The sequence below is a fragment of the Cryptotermes secundus genome, unplaced genomic scaffold (genome assembly GCF_002891405.2).
Source record: "Cryptotermes secundus unplaced genomic scaffold, Csec_1.0 scaffold46, whole genome shotgun sequence".
Lineage (NCBI taxonomy): Eukaryota > Metazoa > Arthropoda > Insecta > Blattodea > Kalotermitidae > Cryptotermes > Cryptotermes secundus.
Window position 1 is genome coordinate 1,296,249 of NW_019726221.1, and position 26,724 is coordinate 1,322,972.

A 26,724-nucleotide genomic window follows, 5' to 3' on the forward strand; every position below is an offset into this window, starting at 1 on the left:
TCAGTTTTAGTTTAGTTTTTTTTCCCATCTTACATCTAATTGTAGTGATTCCAAATTTACCCAAAAAACTACATCTACATGTACATAACCTTAGCGGCAAAACCCCCCCCTCACAAAACGTGAGATATTTCCTGTAAGAGAAATATTACACTTGTTTTCTACTCATGCTACTACCAGTCCCTTCACCTACTTATCATCGTTATTACAACTATCATATATACTGATTACAACAATTTCCTTTATTGTCTATTATTGTTCTCTTTCTGTCCCCTGTATTCACTGTCACTTTGGTTGTGTTCATTCATTGGAACACTGTAGTCTCGGAAGGGGGTCCGAGGTCTCTGGTCTGCCTGTCTTCGGTCGCCATCTCACGGTCGGTCCCTCCTGTGGGTCCGTACTTCGGGTGGTCCGGGCTGTTGCCCTGGGTGCTGTCTGCTATGGCCCTCCCCCTAGCGCCGCGCGCTCGGAAGATGGGTAACGCTTGTCGGTGTCTCCATAGACACAGACCGAGTACTGTGGCTGCTGCTAGCGAACCGGTCACGATTCCGCTGCATATCCATCTCTGCGTCAGGAGCCTGGCCTCCACCTGCTGTCGTAGTTGAGTCATCGTCCTGGGGGTGGTGTCTGGAGTAGATCCGTCCTCCGGGTCTTCCCATACGTCCCATACATCTCCTAGCAGCCCTTGGTGCTGCTTCAAGTAGGTGACCTCCTCTGGGTGTAAGAGGTCCGGTGTCTGCGGTGCAACGATTCCTGGGCCGTCCCAATCGGCCGTGGACTGGAACTGCCGACTGGCTGGCAGCGTCAGCTGTCCGATGATCAGGTCACAGCCATCCGGCTGCGTGATGATGCCTGTGCCTTCTATGCCCGTTATGTTCATGGGGCATCGTTGAGAGCTTATACATCTGCATTCAACCCTTGTAAGCTTCCCCACCGCATATAGCCATGAATTTTCAAAAGGGTGTTTCCTAAACACTGGTCTAAAATTCTCTGACAATATTTCCCGCGAGCAAGACTCGTATCCCTGGCCTGTTCCGAAAAACAAACTACTCAAACAAGTCTCATAATTCCTCTCAATTATCGGAACTGTCCCTCGACATATAACGATATTTCCCTCTCTACAATTTTGAACATACCCTGGCGGTAAAATCATATAACTTCTTTTATCAGAGGACACTGCTAGTCTCTCCCTTCCTGTTTGTACCTGTACAAACTTGCCTAAATTTTGTTCGAATGAAGGTAACGGTATAGGTTCGTAAACAGTGTAGGTTCGCTGTTCGGTTCGTAAGGGTAGTTGGATAATGAGGCGAATTGCTTCGCTTGTAGCCAGTACTGCAACCTCCGAAGATGCATAAAACAAATGCATGTTCTCCGGTTTCAAGGCTGTTATGAACGAGTAGCCTTGTTCCAATTGTACGTAAATATCGCGCAAAATCGCGAATAATTTGTGCGAGGGCAGCAAACTGGCAGTCAATCGATGTAACGTTGCCATATCTAAGCTTAAAGCTAAGCTTGTTAAATCTGTATAAATTTTCATTATTAGTATTTCTAATTCCCTCGTGTAACTGGCTTTCCTTACGGAGTTAGTTATTTGGTCCCTTGTCTGGTTAATCTTCTGCTCGAGCGTGAGCTGCTCTCTAACCAGTTCCTCATGGTGTAACTTCATGGCTCGCACCATCTGAGCTAATGTTTTAGCGTTTGCCCTTACTCGCGAATCCATTTCGCGGCTAACTGTTACGTGTTCCGTGGCGTCATGTACTAATTCCCCTACTTTATTCCGCAAGGTTTCTATCCTGTCATTTAGTGGTCTCAAATCTTCACTAAGTGCTGCTCCGAAAAGAAATTTAAGTGCTTTCCCTCCTAGGCCAAACACTCCCCTGCGAACTCTCTGATCCCGTGGCAACATTTGGAGGACATTGTCTACCTTCTCCTGTAGCTCTCCTGCTACCTTGCTCACGTATCTAAGCTCCTGTCTTTGTACTAGGTCTCTTCCTACATTGACGGTGAGATACTCTAATTCTTTGATTAGTTCTCCTATTACTCTGGCGTGTTCCGTCACGCTAAAATCTACGGTAATGTGCCACACGGCTCCTTGCATTAAAATTTCTCGCTCTTGTAAAAATGCCATCCCCTTGTCCAATTTGAGCCCTACGGCTCCCTCGGTCTTGGCTTCCTCTCCACCTGTAAACAAACGGGGTACTTCAGTTTCTGTTACCTCTACCCTTGCTTCGGCTTCCGGCCGTCTTTATTCTTTATAATTACGCCGATCTCGCGGTCGTAACGAATAACCGTGTCGTTCTTCGCTGAACGTGTCTCTCCCTGTCGTATTTAATGCTGACTGACCATCATTATACGTCTCGCTAGCGTCTTCTCTCTCTTCCGCTGGCGCATAAGTGCTGATTCTGCGGTTTGCTTCAGATGCCTCTTGACTCTCGTAAGGAGTGTGTATGTAATGAGGCGTGTACGCATCTCGTAGCGTTTCCTCTCCGTCGCTCGACGCTGAATCATCTGGGTTCGTCTCTCTTTGCTCGAACCTGGGTCCTTGTTCCCTCATTCTCTGTCTGTCTCGCCTCTCGTAAGGCGTGCATGAATATGGAGGCCGATCGTGGCACTCTCCTTCTGATTCGTATGCGTCGGAGTCTTCCTCTCTCCATAAGTTGGGCTTCTGTGCTCTCATATTTCGCCGATGTTGTCTCCGTCTCTCACGGAGCTCTTCTCGTGTTGCTCTGCATAGCTTCAGCTGCTCTATGTGCAGATTTACTTCTCTTTTCCCTATTTGTACCCTGTACACTAGGTCAGAGATTTTTCGTATCACCTGATACGGACCTAACCATTTAGGTTCCAGCTTTCTTCCCTTTACCATTTGTTTTCGGTACACAAGCTGGCCGGGTCGATACTCTATCCTTCGTGCTTTCCGGTCGTGGCGAGTGTGCTGGTCCCTTCTCACTTGGCTCAGCTTCCTCCTCGCTATTCTGTGTGCCTTTCGTAGTTGTCTGGCCAATCTGCTTACGGCTTCTCGCGCGCCGTTTTCCCTTGCTTTCCTCTTTGCTATCTGGCGGGCTCGCCTCAATTTACTGGCCAATCTCTTCACTGCTTCTACCGCCGGTCCCCTCGACTCTGGTACGCTGGGTTCGGCTGGGTCCTCCTTTACCCTCTCTACCACCTGTCTTCTTGACTCCGTGGTCGCTTTCACAGCCGTTTCCGTCCCTTCCCCTGCACCTTGCAGAGGTCGCGGCTCCGTCCGACAGACCTTCACTCGTCTGTCCACTTCCCGTCTACCTGGCGGGTAATTCGACAGTTTAATCTTCTGGCCATCCAACTCTATTTCTTCGGTGGCCAAGTCAATACGGGCGTTTAGTACCCTCAACAGATCTAGCCCCATAATTCCGTCCTTCATGATCGGAAAGGGTGCTACTACAAAATCGTGAGTGTAGTGCTTGTCTCCTATTACGAAATCCACCTTTCTTGTGCCTAGTATCTCTAATTCTTGTCCAGTGATACCCCTAACCGCATCTGTAATTTCCTTCGTGGGCTGCTCCCCCACGTAAGGTTGGACTAGACACACGTCTGCACCGGTGTCTATTATAAACTCGTAGTTTGTCCCTTTGACTTCTGCTATGATACACAATTCTTTGTCCTCTCGCGCTGTCGCGAGTGGAATCCACGCGGCTTCCTTTCGGCGGGTGACGGGGTTCTCTACCGCCGAAATTAGTTTGGGGAGCTCTGCTCCCTCTGGGTCGTGGGCTTTCGTCTTGCCTCACAATCCCTAGCTATGTGGCCTTGCCGTCCACACGAAAAACACTTGACTGGGAGTCGAACCCAATCTCTGCTCGTATCTCTTCGTCCCTGGGATCGTCGTACCGGCGATCCTCGCGGCTGGCTTCTCTGATTCCATGGTGGTCTGTATCCCCTCGGACTCGTGAAGCTCTTCCTTTCCGTCTTCACGGTCAGTGTACCATGTTCCTTGCGGTGCGGTTCCATCTGCTTCGCATTATATACTACGGTCGCTATGTTTAGCGCCTGGTCCAGAGTTTCTGGATTCCGAATCCGTAACTCCCTTCCTGCCTCTCCTCTCATTCCATAGACGAAACTAGTGAGGAGCCTAAATTCTGCTTCCTCTTTTAATATGCGCTGCACTGTCGGGTCTTCGCTCTTCCTCACGGTCTTCGTGCTCAATGCCCGACACCTGTCTAAGAACTGGATGGGCGACTCTTCCTTCCCTTGCGAGGCTTCGTGTAGTAGATTATAGTGGTACCGAACTGGCAATTTCTCAGTAAAACGGTCCACTAGTGCCGTTTTCAACACTTCATATCTTACGTTCACGTTGGTTAACTGGTCTCTAGCGCTAACGAACTGCCTAGCTTCCCCTGTTAACTTGGCCTTTATGATGTTTACTACGTCTTCCTCACTCCAATTACTTACACGAGCACACTGTTCTACCTGCGATAAAAATTCCGTTATTGGTTTCGCTTGCGACTGACCATTCCATTCCCTAATGCTTGATGCCAGTGATAAATCCTTTGTTTTCACTCCTATTGTTAAGCCTTTCAACTGTTGCTCTAACTGTGCTATCCTAGCCTCCATCTTGTGGTTCCCTTTTTCTACCTTACTTAGAACTTAACCTATCACCTGTCTCTTCCTAGGTGCGTGTTCGGATCCTGCGCTGCCACCACTGTTGCGGCGTGAGGGGGGGCGTGGAGGTACCTCCACCGCTTCCGCCACCGTACCTCTCTCTCTCTCTCTAGCTGCCGCTACACTTATCTCCTGCCGGGATGACGGAGGACGAGGAAATATCCCTCTCCGTCACCCTGATTAGTAGGCTGCCACCATCTTGTTATTTCAAGAAATCTCGTACTTATCTTAGCTTGCATTACTGTCTGGGGTAACCGTAAATCGCCGAAGCTTTGGGACGTCCTGGAGTCGGAGGAAGAGGATAACACTCGTGGATATGTGAGGTTGAATGAAACTCGTCACATTCCTAGCCTATTCTATTTACCTACGTCTTTAAATACACTATATACACCGTGCCGACGTTTGTCGGTTCGACTTACATTAAAATAATCTTGCAGTGTCTCATCATGTCCACCACCTATCACCCTGCTGTTGGTATTCTATGCTTGGAATCACTGAATGACCTAGCCCATCTGATTAGCCTATCTCTCCCGGGTTACACTTTACACTTTACACTTTGCACTTAATGATCATGGCTATATGAAATGGTTCCACTTACGTGAGCTGAAGATGAGAAGGCTTGTCATCACGATCCAGCGTCCACTCATGGCCACAATTGAGGTACTAATGTAATAATAAGATTAATAAGAATAGATCCGACTAGAATCGAATCGAATAGCCAAAAAAAGCTAAGAAGCTAAAAAGCTAAAAAGAGCCCCTAAAATGGGTCGTCTCGGGTTTTTATAACCTCTGCTATGCTGACTCGTTGTCTTCCGGGTATAGGGGTCCTCCTACCCTGACGTGATTTTGGGTCGGTGTGGCTTGTTTATTGGTTGTTAATCGAGAAGGGGTTGACTCTTTCGGTAAGCCGCCTCCTTCTGCTCAGCATTTTTCGTCTGCCTTAGTGCTTATGACACCTTTCTTATAGCCCTTCCGTATTGTCAGCGGTTCCCGCTGTCGTGTTAACATTCTGATTAGTCAGGAATTTCTTTTACTTCCTTGTAACCCCAGCTCTCCGGTTCATGTCCTTATTACTATGCAGTTTTAGTTTAGTTTTTTGTGTTTTTTCCATCTTACATCTAATTGTAGTGATTCCAAATTTACCCAAAAACTACTTCTACATGTACGTAACCCTTTGCTGCATAACACAAAATGATTTCTTTCTTCAGTAATGTAAATCCCCATGCCTGAACTTCAAACTCCATCATATAAAGTGAGTTTTATAGTGACTGACATTGACCATGTTAACTGGAAGTCCATATTTTTCAGTATTTCCTCCAAATTCATACAAAATGTCTAAGAAATATCTCTGACATCTGTACTTTCATCAACTGCTACAGAGTAGGCTTGAAACTTTTTAACAGGCACTTTTGCACCAATCTCACAAGTCACGTTCAAGGTCAATCATTCGTTCAGACACTGTGTATCTACTGAGATTAATGTCTTTTAAATCCTTCATTTAATCAGGGAACATAATCTTTGTCATTAAATGACACAATGCATAACTTGCTTTCAATTTTGTTTCACTTGCTTCATTGACTACATGGAAACCGCTGCTTTTCTAAACCTAGATTTTAATTTGAACATTTTCTCTTCACTACACTTTCCTACAAATGTGTCATGTCTTTCTTTGTGAGTTCAACGGCACCTGATGTAATCTAAAATGGTGTTTGCTTGCAACTAAGACATGTAACATGGTGGCATTAGTGTTCCCACACATAGTGAATATTTCTTCTTGTTCCAGCAAAAACATAAATTTAGGCAATGTTGAGTGGCTATGCTACAAGCCGGAAGGTCGTGGGTTCAAGTCCCGATGAGGTCATTGGATTTTTTTCAGTTGACCCAATCCTTCCAGCCGCACTAGGCCCTGGGGTTTACTCAGCCTTAACAGAAATGAGTACCAAGAATTAATTAAATAATTTTCCTGGGGAGTGAAGTGCGGCCAGCGCGTAAGGCTGACAACGTTACTGTCATCTTTGAGCCGACTGTCTAGATAGTGTGGGACCCTCAACATCTCACAGCCCTATGGGCCTTCACGGCCTGTTACAGGGATAGCTTTACTTTTTTTTTTTAATTTTACTTTAGTAACCTACATTCAGTGTAAGAAACATAAAACCTTCCAGAGCTCATATCTCGATTTTGCGTGATTATGGAGAAAACAACCATTTTCTGTCTGCCATGAATTATTATTGTACAACCATAATCTTTGGTGACTGATGTCACATACTGAAGATACATCGCCGTGCATCATCTTAATTACTCTGATTCTCAACTTGGGCCTTACTGTTTTAATTATTTATGTAAATAAATTATTTTATAATAGTTATAGCAAGTCTTAAAAGGATAGTTTCCTGACATATTTTTGTATAACTACAATTAGTGAAAGCCTCTATCTAATGCAAGAAGAACCATCTCCAAGAGATTCCTCAAACAGGGATGGCACCATACTGTCCGTGACTTGAGATAAAGAACTGCACCTCTTGAAATGTAAGATCCTCTTCCACTTTTCACATTCTATTGGAATTTCATTTTGATAAAGGCAGTGAATAGCTACTGTTTGACCAGAAAAGAAATAAACAGTTTAGAAATGCAAGTCATCATTACGCTCCCTTCTCAACCTGTACACTAATTGTTTTTTTGACCAAACAGTACCTAAAGGTTGGGTTTGTCTTCTTAGATTGCCCAACCTTCCTCAAAATATAATATTACCATCATTTAATGTTTTCATTCACTTAACATTCAATTTCAATGATCTAAGCAATTTCTGTGTAAAATTTCCTCCATTTAAGATTTTCCTCAGTTCAAATTTAACAACAGCTCCCGCGAAAAAAAAAAAAAAAAAAAAAAAAAAAAAAAAAAAAAAAAAAAAAAAAAAAAAAAAAAAAACTTAAAGGGGAATTTCACTGCATTAGCTGAATTAACAGCAGCAACTTCAGAAAGTAAAATGAGTTAAACATCAATGTGGCTTAGTAAATGACACCTGCCCACATACTTCCATTTTATGACATGGAAAAACCATGGTCAGTCATTCAACAAAGACTGAGATATATATGACTTGCTTGAGGACTGCCAAAAGGCACTGAAGGGGTGCAAGCATTTGGCCAGTTTTACACATTTGACCCAGACAATGGAGAATGTCCAGGATATTAATACTGTTCTTTTCATGTACGTTCATCATCATTTTACCAGCTTTCAAATTCAATATGACAAATAAATAAGAAAGAATAGAGAAGAATTAGAAATACAGAAGGTAACACAACAAATCATTTATCAATTTTCCAGTACACTTCATGTTAACAATACAAACAGTGAAATTATATTGACATATCACATGTATACGATGGGGTACCCAAAAGAAACCGAACTCATTTTTTTGTGGGCAGAGCTTTTGTAGTATCGCGTTTTGCCGCTATGAGCGCATAGAGCTAACATTCCTGAGTCGATAAGCCGACTACCGTTACTTCAGAAGGTAAGGACTAGTTTCGGCAGAGTTTATAGTGACAACTGTTTTGTGTGATTGTCGTTTTTGCAATGGTTGATTTTCGTGAACAGCATGTGGCGGTGAAATTCTGCTCTTTACTCAGGAAAAGTGGAACAGAAACTCTTGAAATGTTAAAAACAGCATACAAGGACGATGCTATGGGAAAAACTCAAGTGTTTGAGTGGTTTTCCCATTTCAAAAATGGTGAAATGTCAACTGATGACAAACCTCGTTCTGGTTGTCCTTCCACGGCCCGAACACACGAAAATGTTGAAAAAATTCATGAAATCAAGGAAGATCGACAACGGACCATTGAAGAAATTGTGGAGCTGTTGGGAGTGACTTGGAGCTCAGCGGCCAGATTTGTGGCAGTCGGGTGACTGGTTTTTCCATCATGACAATGCCCCTGCTCACACAGCCCTGTCTGTATGACAATTCTTGACCAAAAATGGTATGACCCCTGTTCCTCACCTTCCATACTCACCCGACCTTGCCCCGTGCGACTCTTTTTTGTTTCCTCGAATGAAAAGAGACACGAAAGGAAAAAACGACGGAGGCGCTGTCAAGCATCTCAAAAGATGAATTTAGACAAAGTTTTGAAAAACGGAATAAAAGACTAGACAAGTGTATTAGTGTAAGTGGAGAGTACTTTGAAGGGGATTGAAGGTTTGTGCTTAAAATCTGAATAAATAAGTTAAAAAAAAATAAGTTTGGTTTCTTTTGGGTACCCCCTCGTACAATGGGAACATGATTACACATCCTTCTACTAACCAAGACTTCTGCTGATCAACCCACCACTGTCCCAAACCTAAATTCCTCCTCAGGAGACTCATGCCAAATGAATCCCGCGTTTCTGCATAGGCCCATAACACGCTTGTCAGACCTTCCCTAGCCTAAATCAGTCATTTAGTTACTGCAATTACAGTACATAACAAATGAATCCAACCACTAATAAAATGCTGGGTCTCTGTTATCCAGATTTTTATCATTTGAGACAGCCCCAGTACCATTCATTTCATATAATCAAGATCCGTGTGCATATGTATAATTTAAAAAAGCATAAATTAGAAAGAATAAAAAACTATTACATATGTATGGTATGTCTCTATTTATAGTACATGTGCGCTTGTATTACAGACAGACAGACAGACAGACATACATACATACATGTACACCTTAAATCAATTATCTCGACTGCACCAAAATATGTGGTATGGATCAGAGAATTCCAAACACAATGAAAATAACCTACACTTCTTGTATAATGAAGAGAGCACAGGGCTGTGCAGCAATTATGTAAGGTAAACTCTCAGTAAGTGTTTTGCTCGCTTGGAAACCGGGATCATGGGTTCAAATCCCACTCAGGACATGGATGTTTAGTTTGTGCATGTGTTTTTGTGTTTGTGCACAGGTAGAGGCCTTGCGATGAGCTGATCACCCTCCAAAGGAGTCCTACCGAAGTGAACGGAGAAGTTCATGGAGGTAGTCCTAGGCCCACTGGGGCTGTAATGTCGGGGTGGGGGAATTCTCATTATAATAAGGCTATAAAAATCCAGTAACAATAACAATGTGTATCATACATGAAGAAAGCAGTCTTCTGGGATTTCGCACCGTGTATACGTGGTGTTAACCGACGTTCCTCCGAAACGTTGGTTAACATCACATATACACGGTGCCAAATCCCAGAAGACTGCTTTCTTCATAGTCACCGCCGTGAAAGCCTCAAATCTTACATGTATCATACATGTTTAACTTCATAAAATATTTTGATGTGTAAGCTCATTGCTAGGCAATGACTTGGCAAACAAGCCTGCAACAAATATGCAACCAACAACAGAGTAGACCCATTACTAGGCAATGACTCAGTGAACACATCCCATGGCAATGTATACATGACAATAGAGGACATCCGTTGCTAGGCAATGGATGTATTTGCTGTGTGGTCTGACCCGTGGCTATATAACAAGAAGCCAACAGTAACTGACAGTTTAACCCCGTGTGGAGGCAGGGTCGAATACCTTCACTGTGACCCTGTGAGTCGTAGGTGATGACAAAAAGGGAAGTCTCAAATCTGAGACAGTAAAATATGGTCTCGAGTCCCAAGGGACATACTGTAGTTAAGAGTGCCATGTTTCTTCCTGCTGAGTTCATCACTGCTGACGTGTAGGTCCAAGGGACCTACACATGTAGTAGCAGCAACACAGAAAGCAGCAGTTTCCCCATTAGATATATTCTAATGCATGATGATGGTCATATTGGCCGAAACATGTTGACTTTTAAGTTTTAAGTTTAAAACTTAAAAATTTTAAACTTTGAAGTTAATAAATACTTGCACATAAGACTGTAAGTAAGATTTACAATAAAATGGAAAAGTGCTATACGACGCTACAATACAGTATCAGGTCCGTGGACTGGTACTTCCTTTCTAATTTTCCTTTTACACGAAGAGATGTGAGAAAATCACACAGTAGGCAGCAGAGTAAAGTGACAACAACAGAAATTTACTTCAGTCTGCATTCACAACAGACAAATATATATATATATAAAAAACCCACTAAATATTCTCATACAATCTATACACATATTTTGGTGCATACACTTCAGAAACTTTTCCTACAAATTTTCATGTTCTAACAATTACAAAATCAACAAAACATTACTCACCTTTTATCATTTTGCACTTAGGACAAGACCACTTTCCTCTTGGTACCTTCTTCAATGGTGGCACAATACAGTCCATGTGAAACAGAAGGGGGCATGTGTCACAGCACAACAAGTGACCACCCAAGCCACATGAATTGCATACCTCTTCCACCTCAGTCCCTTCACTGAAATAAAACAGGAACTTGTTCTATTCTGTACAAACCAAAAGATACTTAAGGTAACCACTCTTTCACATTCTATGACTGGTTAAGGGGAAAAGGGTATAGGAATAAGCACATGTAGGGAACCTAATCCAATATGCAAAGAAATTAAAACCGTATGACTGAACACTGCAACGATTACAATTTAATAATTAAAGAAATGGTGTAAAACACAGAATTTGAAAGAATGTTAATGTACATGTTGAGAAATAAAAAACCTGTGCCACTTAAGACTTACAGTTCTGCAAATGGTAAGAGGGTACAGATAACTTTCACGTACATGGAATCCTTACACATATTTCACCCTTGTGACTTCTCACTTCTGTACATGATACTGATAGTACTTTCACAGAGCACTGCACTGTGAGTGAATAGATCACAGGCACTTGCACATAAACGTGGCAGAACAGATAACAGTATATTTCTTGTACAGTGGAATCCACTTCCTTGAAAATTTTCTTTCGTTTAACAATCAATTTCAAAGATCCTAAATCAATAATCAAACTGTTAAATTCCTCCATTCAAAATTTTCCCCAGTTTAGTATTCATAATATTCATATACGTGTAGAGATCTATTTAAAAAGCTTGACATACTACCAATCCCATGTGTATATTTGCTTTCACTGATGACATTTGTTGTTAATAATTTGGATAAGTTTCAAACCAATAACTCTTCATATGTGATTGGTACCAGAAGGAATGACCACCTTCACATACCTTCAACACATTTATCATCCTATCAGAGAGGGGTGTCAAGCACCCTCTGCCGTCAAATATCAGTTTTAAAAAATGATAAAAAGCAATCTAGGTTTGTTTTACAAAATGATTTGCAAAGTAGCATATTTTACTCTAGTGATGAATTTGTCGAGCATGCAAGGGGCTTAAACGTTAATAAATGATCTCTGTGCGTGAATTATATATTGTTGAGACTTACTTGTTGTAAGTGTAGTAGTATCTATGATGTCTGTTTTAGTTATGAATTTTAATATTTTATAATATAACTGTTTTAATGATATGGCTTGCCAGTGTGTGTGGAATGGCAAGGTGTGAATTTGACAGTGGTTTTACCACGACCCATGTGTGTTATCCTGACAACTTGAGCTATCTGTGAGAGGCCTGATTATATATTTTACTGGAAAAAAGGATGAATGTGTAGTCATCATGAATTTGTAATATGTGACATGTTTTATATCCAGCCCTACGGCGAGTTGATTGGATCCATGAAGTGAAAATAAATGTAAAGTAATGTAATGTAATCTGCTGCTTAAAGGAACTATAAATAGAGATTTCATTCCAACAAAGACACCAAACATTATAACGCTGTTTACACAAAAGTGACCAGCCAAAAGAAGAATGGCAAGAACTGAAACTTCTACTATACATTATTTTTACTGTCTGCATCCTGCTGTGTAAGTACAACTAATGATACAAATTCACCATTTGGTAATTAATAATGTGTAAATGGAAACACCTGAAGATGACCCTTTCAGGGTTGAAACATGTAGTGTAACCCAAAATAATGAAAGATTGTTGCACTGACAGCTGATTTTGTATTATTAGTTCTGGTATACACGTGGAACACTTATTTCTTGGTGCAGGAGACACAATTAGTTTCATACTGTGGATTTTTAAGTCACATACAATAAATGTTATGTCTGTGACAATAACAGATATGCTGAAACAGAATTAAGTCAGGTACCATTACACTTACACAATAATCAGAGAGCTAAATGGAGAAGGGTACAACTGAAATACGAATTCAACATTTTACCTAGTTTTAATGAAGAATATTCACTACACATAAAAAAACACAACAAAAAGCTTTAGTACTGTAAAGGGTTGGTTTATTTACACATCCATTCTCTTAACTCCCCATTATGAATAATACAATATGGCGCTAGGGTCTGAATAATGAGAGTACAATATTTCTCTTGAAGAAAGCAGTCTTCTGGGATTTGGCACCGTGTATATGTGGTGTTAACCAAATCCCAGAAGACTGCTTTCTTCATAGTCACCGCCGTGAAAGCCTCAAATCTTACATAATATTTCTCTTTCTTGGGGTAGTCATGTGGATACGAAAATAATGACAAAAAAGCCAACATTCCCATCATCGTTAGCATTACCTGAACTGACAAGTTAAAGATCTTCCATAATTTAATATCCTCTTATACTCACAAGCATTATTTAGGTGAAAGTCCCACCCACTATCTTCAGCACACCCACAATTCCCATCCACACTCTACCCAAAACTGAGAATACGTGTGGCGACTCATATTGAACTAAAGTTAGAAAATAACATATGAAGCAGTTTATATCTCACTACTAACATTCATACATCATATTACAGTTTGTATTAAATGCCACAACTAGAATACACACAACTTTTTTTACTTTATGTATGTTACAAATAGTTGTGGAACACCTTTCATGCTTAATGGTAAAATGCATGTTACAGTAATGGTGCATAAACTACACACGAACCCTTATCTGTTTCATGTTATAACCAAACAAATTAATGCACTTCAGTTACCACATTCATAATGAAAATAATTTTAATTAATCAAATTTTTTTAATTCGCTTAGTTCAACTGGGTCCACTCGGCATGGTGGCCACTGATTGGCCTATTGTAGCCTGCCCTGGGTGATTATGATGATGGAGATTTCGGGTGAATGAAGTTTGGTAGGGGAAACCGAAGTACTTGGAGAAAACCTACCCCAGTGCCATTCTGTCCACCACAAATCCCACTTGACCAGACCTGGGATTTAACCTGGGCCACCACGGTGGGAAGCCAGTGACTAACCGCTTGAGCTATGGCGTGGCTATAATGAAAATAACTTTTTGTAACTTTTGTGGACAGGATTCATACCACCTGTAGTTTCTATGCCTATAGCATTACACTGGATGCATTTCATTATGATTGTCACACAGGCACAAACTGAGACTGTAATAGAAATTGGATTTTTGGATGTGCAAAGTTTACTACTCTAACTCCATTATCATTACTAATTTCATACAATGTCTCATTCCCGATCATTGGTTTGTATATGCCTTCCCTACCTACTTCAGCATTGAAATCTCCTAACAAAATTTTCGTATGGTATTTTGGGAATTTATCAAATACATGTTCTAGTTCTTGGTAGAACCTGTCCCTTACAGCATAAACTTCATTATCTGTTGGAACATTAACATTGAGAACAACGATATCATACCCGTGACCTCTTTGTATTATGTATGATATCCTATCACTACAAATTCTACCCTTCTTCACTGCTGATATGATTCCCTTATGTATGAGAAACCTGTAACTAATTCATAAATTTCACTCCCCTTACCACAGAAAAACGCCTATTTGTCTGTTTGTTCAGTGCTAACTCTGTAAGTACAGACTGAATAATCTCTAAGAGCTGGGGCTGTGGCAAAGTTACTGTCCATCTCAAAGCAACAGCTCATGCACACATGCACAAACATAAAAGAGCCAAGTTCATACCACTTTCTGGTACAATTTTAAAATCTACTGTGGTTATTGCTATAATAAAATAAAACCAAACCTTTGTCAAAGAGCAAAACCAGTTACAAACCTTCCTGAAGTAATACCAAAACACATACTTACTTTTGTGTTTCTTGAGCCTTTTCCTTCTGCACATCATCTTCGTCTGATTCTTGAGAAAACAGACGTCTGGTCTTTTTAGATGCACGAACCTTTTCTGGTCTCTGACATTTTGGGCAAAACCAATCTCCTTGTGGAACCCTCTACACCATGAGAAAATTCTATGTTAATATACTCATGTTACATTTAAAAGCCAGAACCTAATACAAAAAGTCAAAATCTAAATCTCTATAATTACCATCCATAAAATTTGAAAAGTTTCATGAAAACTTTTACTGCAACACATTAATCAATATTGAGACATTTGTAAAATCTAATATGAAAATAAAAATTTACAACAATCTCAAAGCATCAGAATGTGATGAAACAATGTTATTATCTAGGAAGAATGGTAGCTCATGAAAATCTACATACTATTAACTTGGGTTTAAGGCAATAAAGATGGTGTCCTTTATTGCATCCATCACAAAGCAGCATGTTCTCAGCATCACCACGTCGTCTACACAGACGACAGTGAGCATTTGAAGCTGATCTGGACCACTGAATACTGTTAACTGAAAAAGTGGGTGTCAAATATTAAAAACTCTGTACATTTTCAAAAGCTGTATTAAACTGAAAATGCAGATTCTACATATTTAGAAGCAAGGATTCTGAATTTATGACTCAGCAATAACACTACCCAATCATTTCAGAACACTTCAATGGATCACTCTGGCACAGAAAGAAAACCAATGCATAAAATACAAATTATTACAGATACTGTATTAGTAGGAGGGTGGTTCTGGGAAAAGTTCCTACACACACAGCAAAATTTTAGGTTACATGCGCATTTCCTCAAATGTAAATCAAACATTCATTATGCACCTCAATTTACTGAAAATTTTACTATTCTCAAGACAATTTCTCCAGTAAAGTGATTAAGAGACTACATTACATATCACATAACTTAAATTACTGGACATCAATAGAAGTTTTTAGGGTGACAGTATAAAATGAAGCCATCTCATATGATCAGCCATGTCAATGTGGAATCCGTGTCAAACATTTCAGAGACTGTCTCTGTCCCCACCAGCAAGGGTTGATGTGATGAGTGTTAAGTTTTCATATTATATTTACATACAGAGGTCTCATTCATCCCAGTCTGGAGCATGTGGAGAACAGTGAGGGAGTCAGATGGTCAGTCATAACCTGTTCTAGAGCAGATACAGAGAACAGTCAGTCAATTATGCAAATTCATGTTGCTCATCACTGGTCCTTCTTTGTGATGATTTTTAAGTTCTCTTACATGACTTATTAAGTCTGTGGCTGGATACCATGAAGAGCTTAGAGGAAATCCTTCTCTGTTAAAGTTATAAGTGTGCAACTGGATACCAACTATACATGGACATGGCTGATTAATCAACAGGGCCTCACTGTTAACATAAATTACTCTTTTCAAGCACAGAATAAAAACCAACTCCTAAACTTTCTTAGTTTCTTCAAATAGTAAACATAAAATATATATATCTTAATGGATTTGCTCAAAGCATTGCTAGGCAACAGCTCGATAAACACCCCATGATAAGTACACGCAACAAGAGGATGAATGTTATAGCTCACTGCTAGGCAGTGGAGCGTGCCAATGAGTTGGGTGTGTGGCGGTCATGTGATATGTTTTCTGTGGGTCCAGCCAGCGCACCAAAGGACTGGGGAGATAGTGAACATGTGACATGTTTTCTGGGTGTGGTCTGTGCCAAGGAGTTATCTTAAAGACTTGTGGCACTACAAAGCAGTTGAAGTCAGGCAAGAGAAGTCTGTAGCAGAAGAAGCATTATACGTCAGCCTGCGAAGACTCAATGAGTGATCTGAAGACTTTGTGTGTGCTGTAGTACAGTAACATTGGGAGCGTGGGATTAAGGGAGACTTTTATAGTTCCTGTGTAAAATCCACTGACTGGAAATGGATAGTGAAAACATTACCAAGGCTTAGCCATAGTTGACATCAGTTACCTAGCAATGACTAGTGCAAGCAACTTTATTTATGTGTTACAATTACAGTAATCCTTAGAGTATCATACTTAACTGTAGTTATGTCATGTAAGTAGTCTATAAATCGATTCACCAATACCAACCCGCTTCTATAGTCACTCCAACACGTGAGAAACAAATAAACAAATAAAATTATTTGGTGGAGTAGATGCTGAAAAGAGTTTGATGCTAGGCCTCCTGGGGCCTGTTCAACAAATGCATGCAAAGCCAACACAGATGACAAAAATTACCTATCCACCTGCTCCTGATTATCAGCCAGCACCTTAATACTGTTAGTTAATACAATTTAACCCATTGGTTAACTAATGTAACTTATTGCTTATTCCTGTCAATAATTAGCACTTACCAAGTGTTGTAAAATGAAGAAACAATTGTGAAAAACTTGTAGAAGCCATTAAACTCACTTCCCACCGTCTCATCAGTGTGACATCACTGGAACCATCCTCTGCACCTGAAATCAATGCTTTAGATATTATTCATAATCTTACAGACTGCTAAAATAGTTCACATGTTTCCAATTTGTGGATTACAATCCACTTACCAAGCGGTTTTTTCAGGTATTTTCTCTCTACACTTTGTGCAATCTGAAGGATGGCACTTGCAAGGTTAGTAAGCACTGGATTCTGCTTGTAGTTCGGTTCAGTGTCCTCCAGAAGAAGCCGACCAGGATCTCTGCAGCAAATCTCTGTATCTGTTGAGTGTGGACTGCTGCTTCTCTCTGAATAATGGAAGAATTTAAATTTGCATGATAAGCATTATGTTTGCGGATCTCTGAATGTAATGTATTACCTCTCACTTCGCTCAATTCAGCTAGAACTTTTATCAATACATGGAAATGTATAACCTTTCAACTTTTCAACAGAAATTACAACCTGAAAAAAAAAAAAAAAAAACCGAGATGTATTTCATTCTGCCAAACATCAAGCAAATGTACATTTAACAGCTGACTTATGCCTGTTTTNGCAAACAATATATTATGTGTCCTTGATCTTGTTCACCTACACTACATGTTTCGGCCTCAGACGGCCATCATCAGGTGTATAACACTCACGTCGCTGTCACACTGCACTCAGCCCAAAATTTAACATTTAAAACACTTTTCTTGTTATTATCAACATCTACTTCGTTGATATGTCTGGATGTAGATTATTTTACACACGTTAATTTTGACGTACCTGTAGCAGCACTATAAAATCTTTAGTTCTAATTTTAAAATCTTTTAAAATTTTTTCTCTAAATTTTAAATTTAAAATTGTTAGGGTTACTCGCCCTATGTCTAAAGTGCTGCAGCGGCTAGTTCTTGTTTCCACACTGTATAGGTGTTATCCTGTGCAGTCTTCCTGTGTGCGTGCCGCTGTTATTCTTTACTACGTGTGTATCATTATATCATTTATCGTATGGAGTGCAACAGGATGCTTAAATATAATATTGTAAACTACACTAAACTAGAATATTCCTATTCACTGGGCACAAATATGACAGATACCTCATGAATAAAATCTGTCCAAATATTTAGGTGCTGGCAAGCAGCACATATGACCAGACAGATTCCAAAAACCATTTTTCATATTCACAGGGGTTTAAAATATGTAAATCTGTCAAAAACCTCTGGGTTGATTTCTCATGAATACAATATCTTCTTGGGGCACATGGTAGTGTAGTTGGTTGAGTCACTATGCTACAAGCCGGAAGGTCACAGGTTCAATTCCCAATGAGGTCACTGAATTTTTGATTGACCTAAACCTTCCAGCTGCACTATGGCCCTGGGGTTGACTCAACCTCTAACAGAAATGAGAACCAGGTATCTTCCTGGAAGTAAAGGGTGGCCATTACATAAGGCTGATAACCTCATCACCATCTGTGAGTTAACTGTCTAGAAAAAATGTAGCAGCCTTGACATCTCACAACCCTATGAGCCTCCATGGTCTGTTACAGGGATAACTGTACCTTTTTACAATATTTTCTCAAATGGAGTACATGAGAAAGTAAGGAAATGATAAAATATTTTGCTATTACAAATGACACAAATACAATAAAATTTGAATGTAGGAGAATTCTCAAAGGACTAAGTTAGTAGATGCATTTCCCATTTCACATGCAAATCTGTTATAACATATCCATTTCAAAGAACTATTTCTATCTCAATCTTATAGACAACTAACAGTGAAAAATTCTGTAACTGTCACACTTCTGTTCACATATACTAGTCAACATTAGGGAATGAGAATTTCAATAAAATGACACCCTCCACATCTTTTTAAATAATCTCCAGTTACAGTGTTTAGCAAGATGGTAACCTTTTGCTCTTGCTATTATTTATATGAGAAGTTCAAGGTAATTCCATTAACCGTTACACATACACATAGATTTAAATGTGTTTCCCTTCTACTGTTATTACATTCATGCTGTTCCTTACACACTTACCTCAGCACACAGCATTCACACTTTGGCTGCATTGCATCTTGATGCTCTAGTGTTTTGGTACACACCACAGTCATCATCCTCATCACATGACTAGGCCCCCAAAGCTGAAGATACACATTAGACATATGCCACAAGAACCTAAGAATAAAAATTACTTGCTTACCTTTGCTATCCTCTTCCACTGGAATGTCAAAAGAATTCACATCCTGCAATGACAGCAAAGTAAAGTAATTAATGCGTAACTAATTAAGCACTGCACCATGAAGAAATAAAGAAAATACACTTCAATCCTAACTTTGCCTCTACGACATAAAATAATATTTCATAAAATTAGTACTATGACCCTATTTCAGATGTTTCTTGTTTCCAAGCTTTGAACTGTCAGGAAGCAATAATTTAACTTAAAATCCATACAACTATAAAGACAGGTACATTTTCTATGAGTGATATACAGAAAGTAAAGATAGAAGTCCTGTAAAAATGCAAGTTTTTTTTTTCTTTCAGAAATGGCAGTGCTGCCATGTGAGATAGGAACCGTATCACAGGGCTGAGTTCACCGGCCAGAGTTACAGCAGCGTTGTGTTCAGCGTTTTTAAAATGACTGTGTCAATTCAAAATCCCGCAAAATGTGAGGTCCATGCAGCAATTTGATTTCTTCACGTGAAAGAAGAAATTGCTGCTGAAATTCATCGCCAAATTGTTTCTGTTTATGGCAATGATCTTATGAACTGGCAAAATGGTGTCGTGACTTTAAAGTGGGAAGAAGTGATGTTCATGATGAAATATGGAGTGGAAGGCCATCTGTTGTCACTAAGGAAATCATCCCAAAAAACTGATGAAAACATTCGTGCTGACACATTTAACCATCGATGAATTTCATCAACAATGTCCATAAGTGTTAAGAACTGTTCTCCATGTCTGAGAGAGCAGGTGGGAGATTTCTATGATGCTAGAATAAAAAAAAACTCATTGCCAGGCTTGCTAAGTGTGTTGCAATCCATGGAGACTATGTTGAGAAGTAAATAAAGGTGTGCTGTTAAATTGCTACACGTGAATCCCTTCAAAAAATGCTTTACAAATATTCTCTAGAATTTGTAGCTTTACTTTCTGAATATCCTTTGTCAATAAGAGCCTTCAGGGAAGAAAAGAAAACATACATAAAATATGAAACATGTTCCACCACCTACAAGTCTACATTTGCACTCTCATACAAACTTTAAAATAAAATGTTAGCCCTTTGGCGCGGTCATTTAAATTCCGCGGCCGCGTCTCCGGCGGTAATATATTCAGCCGGCCATTTAAATTTTGCTCGAAAATGATTTATTCATCATTGTTCTTAAATTCTATGAGATAGGAACATGAAACTTTCACTAAAATGATCTTAAAAGGTGGTTTTATAACCTTACCTTATAATATGAGCGCCCTGTATCTCGGCAATGGAGGCAGGTTTTTAGTATTTGAGCAGTGAATGATACGCCTTGAAGCATGAAACTTTCACTAAAATGATTTTAAAGATGGTTTTTATAACCTTACCTTATAATATGAGCACCCGGTATCTCGTCAAAGGAAGCAGGTGGTTCAGAATTAGCAGTGTAAGGGAGGCCTTGAAGCATTCGTGTAACCCAATGGTGCCCCACATTCATCGCTCTTTCTTTTGCTCTTTTTTTTAACCACACAGCTTCTGTGCGGCCTTGCCTTCTACCCCGTGAGGGGTATAGTTCAAGGAAATGTCTTTCCGTGAGCAGTTTCGCTAATCAGGTCAGCTGCAGTAAATTCAACGTTACGAGTTATCATAACAAGGGTTTGTTGCTATGCCTTTGATATTCCATCCATTTTGGCGGCAGTAGATGTCGTAGGGGTGACCACAGAATTCATGAAGTTATTCTAAGAACTGGCTGGTATGTAGTGCACGAAAGCAGAGCTTAGCTGGCTCAAAAAAAATATTTATGGTCATCCCTCGAAACGACCACCAAGGTCAGTACGATAAAATGGCGTCAACTGGAGCGATAATACATGAAGGAATGAGTTCTTTTCCCACCCCACACACACCAGTATCGTCATAGGGGGTGACCATAGTGTTCTGCCTTAATTCGTGGCGTTTTTCTAAGAACTGGGTGCTATGTACTGTGCGAAATCAATCGATGTTGCAAGAATAAATTTTTGTACATCCATCTTCTAAGAATTCCAATTGAGTGTGTTAGTGTGGCCAGCTCAGGGCAATATGATATTATAAACACAGCACATATCACATCTCTGCTGTTTATAAGTTCATAGGAAAGAAAACATGCCATCCATTACAGTTGGACCGACTAAACCTCTCCCAAGAGCAACAGGAATTTTGCTGCAAGACAGGCATATGTAACGATGAATTAGCGCAGCGAAACTCGTGTGTCATTAAATACGGTGCTCCTGACAACAGGCCAGTGAAAAATCTAACAATCTACAGCAAATGCATCAATTATTATGGGCGTTATAACATAGGTGTGCAGCTGGACGAAACATACACGTCGAACCCCCCCAGACGATTTAAATACCTGACAAAACATACACGTCAAACCACGCTGAACGGTTAAGTATAGTATTTATTTGTTATACAATTTGATTTCCAATTCTTTTTTCAACATTAATATTGCCAAAGCTGCAGTTCTAATAAGTATACAAAATACTGATGAATATTATGTAAGAGACTGCATATTTAAAATTTCAGACAGGAGAGTCCGTGTCCTGACAGAGATGTGAACTGAGCAGCTCCCAAACACAAGTCTACAGCATTACCACAAGATTAACCTGTTCGATGAGACTGTGTAACAAGATGATAATACCAAATATATGACATTAAAACCATAACCATTATCATAAAATTATTACAGGCAAATGTGAAAGTATTACAGAACTCCAAATGCATAAGCGCTGGTGCAATGCAGGACTATGTGCCAAATTTTGAACTTACATTTTTCTCTTCTTTCTTGAAATTACTTTCTAAACCCCATACAAGCTTGTCACACTGTTTGTCGTAACTTCTTGCGTGGATGGCACTCCGCCATGCTTCCCGGCTATAAACCTGCCAATAGAAACAATCAGTTATGGAGTTTGACAGGAGATCGTAACAGATAATTTGAACATGAGCTGCAATGCCGCGAAATTTGTTCCCCGACTCTTGACAAATGATCAAAAGCAATGGCATATAAACATTTGTCTTAAGCTATGGGAGAAGGCTAACAAAGACCCAACTTTTATCTCAAGGATGATAACAGCTGATGGGAGTTGGATTTACTGTTATGATCCAGAAATAAGGCAACAATAATTGCAGTGTAAGAGCCCACAATCACCAAGAGCAAAAGAGGCACAGTGTGTTGGAAGCTGAACAAAGAGCATCCTCATTGTTTTTTTTACATGAAGGGATTGTTCACCGTAAATCTCTTCCTCCCAACACTACAGTCAACTCTGACTTTTATTCATACTGTGACGTTTTGAGACGTCTGAAAGAAAATGTGACGAAAAGGGCCGGAATTTTGGCGCAACCACAACTGGCTCCTTCATACTGACAACGCATCCACCCACATGTCCCTGAAAACCACAGAGTTTGTGACTAACAACAACATGGTTATCGTTCCCCATCCTCTCTACTCACTGGACTTAGGCCCCTGTGATTTTGCTTTGTTTCCCAAATTAAAAATGAGACTGAAGGGACAACATTTTGAAACAGTGTCTGAAATCCAAAGGGAATTGCGAGCACTACTCGACAGCATTGAGGAAACTGACTTCCACAGTGGGAAGCTGGATCACTGTATACATTCCAAGTGAGACTATTCTGAAGGAGATGGCAGCCAAAATTGAGCTAAGTTACGAGGTCTCAGAATGAAGTTCGCAAACTCGCCATCATGTACAGCAGTGGACACAAACCTCAGTACAGTTTGATGACATTGACATATCAGCATTTCACAGCTGTGTTGTTCCTGATCCATGGCAGCGTCTTTCTGAGTTGTGTCTAGTTTTGTCTGAGTGTGTTCTGGTGTGCCATTGCGAGAATGTCGGAGTTTGAATTAGAGCAAAGAAAGAACATGGCTGCGCCATAGCTCAAGTGGTTAGTCGCGGGCTTCCCACCGCGGTGGCATGGGTTCAATCCCAGGGTCTGGTCAAGTGGGATTTGTGGTGGACAAAGTGGTGCTGGGGCAGGTTTTCTCCAAGTACTTTGGTTTCCCCTGCCAATCTTCATTCCACCAATTGCTCCACAATCACCCTCACCTATCATCTGGGGCTGGTACAATAGGCCAGAAGTGGCCGCAGTACAAGGGACTTAGTCCCACCCCACTAGCAATANGGAACCCCAAAAGAACATTAAATTTCTTGTTAAACTTGGCAAGAGTGGAAATGAATCAGAGTGCAAGTTTAGGGGGCTAATGTTATGAAGAAAACATAAGTTTACAAGCGGGTGACACTTTTTTCTGAGGGTAGAGAAATTGTCACTGATTAAGAGAGATCAGGAGGCCAGCAGCAAGCAAAACTGAAGAAAACATCATCAACTGTGCATGAAAATCATCAGTTGACTGTCAGAAGCATAGCAGAGTAAGCAAACATCAACAGAGAAACAGTTAGGAAAATCTTAGCTGAAGATCTTGCCGTGAGTAAGGTGTGTGCAAAAATGGTCCCAAAGGACGTGCTCACACAGCACTGTCTGCGAGGGAGTTTTTAACTAGTAAACAAATAACTGTGCTGGAACACCCCCCCCCCAATATTAACTGGATCTAGCCCACAATGACTTTTATCTGTTCCCAAAGATAAAGAAAATATTGAAAGTAAGGCGTTTTGATGACACTGATGACATCAGTAGTAATATAACAGCAGCTCTGAAGGCCATGCCACAAAACCAGTTCCAAAATTGTTTTGAAGGGTGGACTAGACGCTGGCATCGGTGCACAGCTTCTCAAGGGAAGTACTTTGAAGGCAACCACAGTGATATTCAGCAGTGAGGTATGTAGCACTTTTACCGCATATGAGTTCACAAACTTTGTTGTCAGACCACGTAAGCCAGCATTTCTTTTTTGACATTGTTTGGGAACTTTTTGATAGCACCTTATATATATGTCAGCTATTTCTCTGGAAGTATAGAGTTTACTTAATTTCCTGAAGACAGGTAACCAGTCTCTCACTGAGTACTTCTGCTGAGGTAGTGCTCTCTCACAGATGCATATCCACCTCCTCCAATTACTGATGACCTGGGAAGGGTCACCACTTGATGAAAATAATGAAAAATCCCACATACAACAGCCACTTAATGGATGAAAAACTGAACTTTGTACCTACTAAATATGAAGCAAAAGTGCAGGTCACTGAATGACATGTTCACTGGTTCACTTTACATACGAAAACCAGTTTCATTTTTTTCCTAGAACCAACACAACTTAATGCATTTGGTACTTAAAGATTAAAAATAATTTGAATTAATTTCCTGTTCCAGTGTATAAATACATTATGCACAAATCACAATTTAATGTTCACAAAATACACATAAACTTGCACGCACTTAAATATAACCTGTAACTTATAGAACTTCCAGACTCTTACAAATCATAAATATGCCATTTGAACATACCTTTAGAGAGCCCAGACCACCCACTTGTATTTTCTCTTCCATTTCTAAAATGAAATCTCTCAATGTCAGTTCCAAGATTTCATCTATAGGAGTTCCTGGAGGATAGTTCAAGTTAGCATCCTCATGTTTTTGTGAGCGAGATTTCCTTGGTTCAGGAACAAATGTGCCCGGCATCTATATGTAACAAAGGAAAATGCTTTAGATGATATAAAGGAGAGCCAGTCTGTTAATCTGGTTCGGTTTCACAGCAACATGCACACACAAAGTGAAAAACGTATGGATACAGCTAGCAGAAACAATATACTAAAAAAGAAGATTGACACACATACACTATAATTCATTTTGATATGATTATTCCATCTTCATTTTGATCTCCATGTGGTCATTCTCCAAGATATTTATTATAATTTCAAAATATGAAACACATAGAAAACTTATATATTGGGTTTCTGGACTTTATCCATCGTCCTGGTTTTTAAGATAACAAATAAAAACACGACGTTTCGGAAACTGGATCTGTTTCCGTCCTCAGGTGATTGTCCAGTGATTGAGGCTAGCTCTTTCTAACGGACCCAACAGAATAGGTGTTTCCCTTTTCCTTCACCTGAGGACGGAAACAGATCCAGTTTCCGAAACGTCGTGTTTTTATTTGTTATCTTAAAAACCAGGACGATGGATAAAGTCCAGAAACCCAATATATCAGTGTGTTATACACCATCGTCAGAATCCTATAGTAACTACAGTGAAAACTTGATTTCAAAGTAACTTTCATCTCTATGTTCTGAATCCAAAGATACTATGGTGGGTCAAGTTTCTTTTTTAAAGCAACTAAAATGAGCTTTAATATGAACTTCCACAAGTCCTTGTAAAATCAGTCAAGTTTTCATGGTCACTAAACCTGAATTCCAAAAATCTACATGATTAAAATAGGTATTTTAATGAACACCATGTTTGTAGCACTTTCAGTTATACCTGGATAAAATTCTGTCATGCAATCTCAGTGGTATATTATATTGTGACATGACGCCTGAAAGCCGGAACAATGGAGCCAGAGGAGACACATATTGCTAGGCAACTGCTGAGTAGACACATTTCCACAACAACATCCAACGATAGAACTATAGTTGAGAGACTGTTTTCTGTGGGGGCCACCCTGAGGCTATACAAATATAATGAGGATTAGAGGCCAGCTAGAAATAGAATTGAGAGAGTACTACACTACAAAGTACAGTGCTCTTAAGGTCTGTGGAATCCCTAGGCAGGAAGCAGACCCAAAAGAAGAAGAGCAAGTTGCAGAACTTAAAGCAACATTTTTGGAGGCACTGAAAGGACTGGAGGCAATTTGATACTGAGAACATTATTATTATTATTATTATTATTATGTGCAAGGAAGCTGAAAATGAATCATACAGACTGGGAGCTACAGAAAAAGACTCTTACTGAATGATTAAAGAAACAGTGAAACTATGAATGTACTATATTTGCCAGCCTATCCAGGTGAACGCTGTGATATTACCTTTAAACAGGCTAGGACCGCTTTCTTCCTCATCCTTTCCATTCCTTAGTTATAATCACCATTTCATCTTACTGATACCACACAAAAACAGCAGCTGATATAACAAAACGAGTAAAATCAAGCTTTAACTGCAGCAATAATAATGTGGTTAGAGTAGTAAACTTTGCTACATTACGAGGGGTGTTCAAGTTCTAAGGTCTCTGATTTTTCTCTCAGGACTTGGGAGCAGATAGACACATGCGGTTTAGTTTAAATGTGTGTGCATTCTTTGTGAATGCGTGACAGAGATGGCAGCACTATACGGCACACAGAACTCTAGTGGTGGCAGTGAGAGGGAGGAGTGTTTCTGATACCTAAAATGGTGACGTTTTCGTTACAACAGCGAGTAATCATTCGTTTTCTCCACTTGCGTTGTGCGACACCCACTGAAATTCATCGCCAGCTGAGTGAGACATGTGGTGATGGTGTCATGAATGTGAAAAATGTGCACTCGTGGGTGCGACAGTTCAAAGAAGGCCGAACGTCATGTGACAACGAACCAAA

The 26,724-nt window shown here is 40.1% G+C and overlaps 1 protein-coding gene across 2 annotated transcripts in view; it reads right to left on the bottom strand.

The window, feature by feature from the left end:
• The window catches only part of LOC111863868 (bromodomain adjacent to zinc finger domain protein 1A), an 81,114-nt gene that overhangs the window by 19,858 nt on the left and 34,532 nt on the right, over window positions 1-26,724 (bottom strand). For both annotated transcript variants that reach the window (XM_023850638.2, XM_023850640.2), the window contains exons 14-21: window positions 24,666-24,839; window positions 22,023-22,133; window positions 19,236-19,278; window positions 17,190-17,366; window positions 16,995-17,099; window positions 15,036-15,175; window positions 14,625-14,764; window positions 10,814-10,977 (exon numbers count right to left, since the gene is read on the bottom strand). In XM_023850638.2, coding sequence (XP_023706406.1) covers window positions 10,814-10,977; window positions 14,625-14,764; window positions 15,036-15,175; window positions 16,995-17,099; window positions 17,190-17,366; window positions 19,236-19,278; window positions 22,023-22,133; window positions 24,666-24,839 — 1,054 coding nt within the window. The remainder of the gene's footprint in view (window positions 1-10,813; window positions 10,978-14,624; window positions 14,765-15,035; window positions 15,176-16,994; window positions 17,100-17,189; window positions 17,367-19,235; window positions 19,279-22,022; window positions 22,134-24,665; window positions 24,840-26,724) is intronic.